Source organism: Coregonus lavaretus (genome assembly GCF_964263955.1).
Source record: "Coregonus lavaretus genome assembly, chromosome: 30".
NCBI lineage: Eukaryota > Metazoa > Chordata > Actinopteri > Salmoniformes > Salmonidae > Coregonus > Coregonus lavaretus.
Window position 1 is genome coordinate 6019158 of NC_140017.1, and position 4821 is coordinate 6023978.

Here is a 4821-nt window from a genome sequence, read left to right on the forward strand (position 1 = left end):
ATGAGCCTGGCTCAGCCTGCTTCTGCTGTGTGGCTGTCTGTTATGTCATTGTGGCCATCCACTATTAGCAGAATCACTGAACCCTTGTGTCTCCTGCTTCTACAATCACAAAGAGCATGTCTCTCCCAGTGGCTTTTTATACCACGGGAGGGAGGAAATCAGTCCAACAATCCTGGCCTTTGTCTGCCTCTCCCTTGGCAACCTCCTTCAGGCTGAAAATTGTTGCCACGGCGATCGAGCGATGCCATGCAGACACGCTACAGGGAGCAGAGCTGTGGCCGAGGAGGGTCGGTGCCAGGCGCTCTCTCTCTCTCTCTCTCTATTGCCCCAGCATGACATGCAACAGCCCATCCATTAGGTACAGCGCCCATCAGTGGCTCTAGCCTATGGCTACATGTGGTCAAGGATGTGGTGACTTACAGGAAACTCCACTGTGAGCATAATGGCGTTACTGTGTGTGGTTTCCAGGGCAGAACGAGACTCTAAAGGATGATATGTGGGTTATGTTGTAAACCATCCTCCTGTATGCTCAAGGGGGATCCATTAATGGTACACAAATCAAAACAGATTAAATACGTTGGGCTTGTTTGGAGAGGTCCTTACCTGTTATTGAATTTTCACTGAATGATTGATTGCGGTAATAATGAGGAAGTTTGAGGGCGCCATTTTGAGTAGTCTTGATTTCAAAAGTCTGCTTTCAAGAATGAAAGTTAGATCTATTCCTGGACTAATTTAGGGAATGGAGTGAAAACTATAGGCCCATATCTGACTTTATTTTGTACCGTATATCTCTGAACGCATATAAAGACAAAAGACAAAACAGAATGTTCCATACTCGTTATTAGGACCTTATATTAGAGCAGATCACTCTGCTTGTAGTGAATGTTGTTACAGTAATCAACCACTTACAGCCATCAAATCGTCCTGCATGCATGTGATCACTATATCCTGCACTGTATAGTCTGCCACAGTGTTCACTGAACGTCATGTGTTGGGCTGTGTCCATGCAGTCAGAGTAGCCGGCGTCAACATCACCAGTCAGGCTCATCTGGTCCGAGGCACGTTGGGTGGCGAGGCCCTCCTCTCCGTCAGCTACACCAGCACCAGCTCCGACCAACCGGTCATCAAGTGGCAGCTGAAGAGGGACAAGCAGCAGCCCGTCACCGTAGTCCAGTCCATAGGCACCAGCATCATTGGGAACCTGCGGCCCGAGTACAGGGACCGTATCATGGTGTTTGAGAACGGCACCTTGCTCCTCCACAACCTGCAGCTGTCTGACGAGGGGGCCTATGAAGTGGAGATCTCCATAACGGATGATGCCTTCACTGCGGAGCGCAACATCAACCTCACCGTAGATGGTAGGAAGGTTTCCTGTGTAGCTCATTTGGTAGAGCATGGCGCTTGCAACGCCAGGATAGTGGGTTTGATTCCCAGGATCACCATACATATGTAAAAGATTTAGGCACGCATGACTGTAAGTTGCTTTGGATAAAAGTTTCTGCTAAATGGCATATTTAGTTACTATTTCAGTGATTGATATTGTATTTACAATACGGCTCAGGCTCAGGCTACAATATCAAATAAACAGTCCAACAACTGACCAACTATTGACCTTAGTGACCTTAGTGAATCACATAATGCTATTCCAGACTGAGGTGTAAGGCTAAAAGTGTGGTCACACTTTGAACAAAGTATATCCTATAACAGCCTTTATAAGTTATTTGTAAGGCCTACTTTAAAGAGTAGGTAGCTTGTTATTTCTTCACAAATCATTTACTTGTATAAGCAAATGCCATACCATATAAACAGTGGAATACGGGTTATGTCTCCTGTAGTGAATTTATTTGACATGTTGTTGTGTATTGTCCCCACAGTACCTGTGTCCAGACCCTACGTCCAAATGATAGCCTCCTCGGTGCTGGAGTTGAGTGAACTCTTCACCTTACACTGTTCCCATGGCGATGGCACCAAGCCCACCTATGGCTGGCTGAAAGGGGGCAAGGTGCTAACCAATGACTCGCGCCTGCTCCTGTCACATGACATGAAGTATCTGACCATCGCCCGGGTGCTGATGTCAGACGATGACATCTACAGTTGTATGGTGGAGAACCCAATCAGTAGCATGAGGAGTGTGCCTGTCAAACTCACCGTCTACAGTAAGTAGAACTACAGTCGTAGTACTTCAAATCAAATCACATTGTATTTGCAACATGCGCCGAATACAACAGGTATAGACCTTAGAGTGAAATGTTTCCAAGCCCTTAACCAACAACGCAGTTTTAAGAAAAATAAGTGTTTGGTAAAAAATAGATAAGTTAAAAATAACAAATAATTAAAGAGCAGCAGTAAAATAAAATAACAGTAGGGAGGCTATATACAGGGGGTACCGGCACAGAGTCAATGTGCGGGGGCACTGGTTAGTCGAGGTAATTGATGTAATATGTACATGTGGGTAGAGTTAAAGTTACTATGCATAGAGAATAAACAGAGAGTAGCAGCAGCGTTCAGGAGTCTTATGGCCTGGGGGTAGAAGCTGTTAAGAAGCCTTTTGGACCTAGAATTGGCGCTCCGGTATCACTTGCCGTGCAGTAGCAGAGAGAACAGTCTATGACTAGGGTGGCTGGAGTCTTTGACAATTTTTAGGGCCTTCCTCTGACACCACCTGGTATAGAGGTCCTGGATGGCAGTGATGTACTGGGCCGAAGGCACTGCCCTCTGTAGTGCCTTGCGGTCGGAGGCCGAGCAGTTGTCATACCAGGCAGTGATGCAACCAGTCAGAATGCTCTCGATGGTGCAGCTGTATAACTTTTTGAGGATCTGAGGACCCATGCCAAATCCTACGGGGGAATAGGCTTTGTCGTGCTCTCTTCACGGCTGTCTTGGTGTGTTTGGACCATGATAGTTTGTTGGTGATGTGGAAACCAAGGAACTTGAAGCTCTCAACTTGTTCCACTACAGCCCCGTCGATGAGAATGGGGACATGCTCAGTCCTCTTTTTTTTCCTGTAGTCCACGATCAACTCCTTTGTCTTGATCACGTTGAGGGAGAGGTTGTTATCCTGGCACCACACGGCCAGGTCTCTGACCTCCTCCCATAGGCTGTCTCATCGTTGTCGGTACCACTGTTGTGTCGTCGGCAAACTTAATGATGGTGTTGGAGTCATGCCTGGCCGTGCAGTCATGGGTGAACAGGGAGTACAGGAGGGGACTGAGCACGCACCCCTGAGGGGCCCCCGTGTTGAGGATCAGCGTGGCAGATGTGTTGTCACCTACCCTTACCACCTGGGGGGCGGCCCGTCAGGAAGTCCAGGATCCAGTTGCAGAGGGAGGTGTTTAGTCCCAGGGTCCTTAGCTTAGTGATGAGCTTTGAGGGCACTATGGTGTTGAACGCTGAGTTGTAGTCAATGAATAGCATTCTCACGTATGTGTTCCTCTTGTCCAGGTAGGAAAGGGCAGTGTGGAGTGCATTAGAGATTGCATCATCTGTGGATCTGTTGGGGCGGTATGCAAATTGGAGTGGGTCTAGGGTCTAAGAATTCTGGGATAATGGTGAGGCCTACTTTAGGATTAGTGTGCTCCTTAGTAAGCATATTTATCTTGATTGCTTCAGCATGTACCTGTCAGGGAAAAGTTGAAATACAAGTTAATTCTGAAGAAACTTAATTGACCGACCGATCAACCTGACCGGACAGGACCAGACCAGTGAAAAGCTTGAGTTATTTATGAGGGCAAGGAGATAAAGGAAACCTGTGGAGCTGAGGTCTTGCCCAGGTGGAGCACACTAATCCTTACTTCATTATTCCCTACCTGAGACAATAGCTGTGTACCAAATGGCACCCTATTCCGTTTATAGTGCACTACTTTTGACCATGATCCATAGGGCTCTGGTCAAAAGTAAGTAGTGCAATATATAGGGAATAGGGTGCCATTTGGGTCGCAATCACAGTGTGACAAGATATCAGCTAGCCCAGTAAGGGTCCTGTATTCTCTCCGTACATACAGCCCTGTACAAAGCCTCAAAGCAGCCCCTTTCAATCCCAGCTTTCACACACAGACTTGGCTGGAAAACCTTAGCCTGGTTCCAGATCTGTTTGTGCAGTCTTGCCAACTCTTATGGTCATTGTTGCGCCAAACGTTGGCAAGACATCACAAACAGATCCACTACCAGGCTAGGAGAACCTAGCATTTTTACTCATTCTGGAACGGTTCCATTTTATGAGATGTTATTGGGGCCTCCACTAAAAGTTCTACAGTGGACTGTGTAAAGATAGGCCTATATTAGAGAAAGAGGAGAGTGGAGCTAATTTCCAGAGCCCGAGAGGTGACATCTTTGTCTAGTCCGAGTGGACTATTTGCTTGTACAGTGGTGAAGTGGTTGCGGTTTGTGAGAAAGGGCTACTCTGTTGACCATAAGCTTCATTCCTTTGCTAGGACGGAGTTCCCTGTATATCATCCTTTCCACCGGGGGCATTTTCCTCCTCATCACCCTGGTGACTGTGTGCGCCTGCTGGAAGCCCTCCAAAAAGTAAGAGCTCCACATTGTGCCTCCATCTCCCTATTTGCTTTGATATGCCTCGAGGTCCAGAACTAAGCACTAGGCAAGGAGCAGGCGGCTAGAATCTTAATGCCCTGGCCTAGCTCTCTACTACTCTGCAGTTCTGCAGATGCATGTCCAATGTTACACTAAGGTTCTGACACTGATAGCATCGTGTGGGATGGATTCTATCTCTGTTGTTTACAATGCAATGATAATGGTATCCCACTAGCCTGGTGCCTGAACTGTTTGTGCTGTATAGCCTACTCCTATGGTCATTGTCAATGT

At 47.1% G+C, this 4821-nt stretch overlaps 1 protein-coding gene across 1 annotated transcript; it reads left to right on the top strand.

Annotated features, from left to right (window-relative positions):
• Positions 1-241: 241 nt before the first annotated feature.
• LOC311105725 (hepatic and glial cell adhesion molecule-like) lies at positions 242-4528 on the top strand (the record flags this gene model as incomplete). Its single annotated transcript, XM_084147934.1, has 4 exons — positions 242-287; positions 1011-1358; positions 1875-2156; positions 4431-4528. The coding sequence occupies 4 exons, from the start codon at positions 242-244 to the stop codon at positions 4526-4528; spliced, it is 774 nt and encodes a 257-aa protein (XP_084004060.1).
• Between the last annotated feature and the right edge of the window lie 293 nt (positions 4529-4821).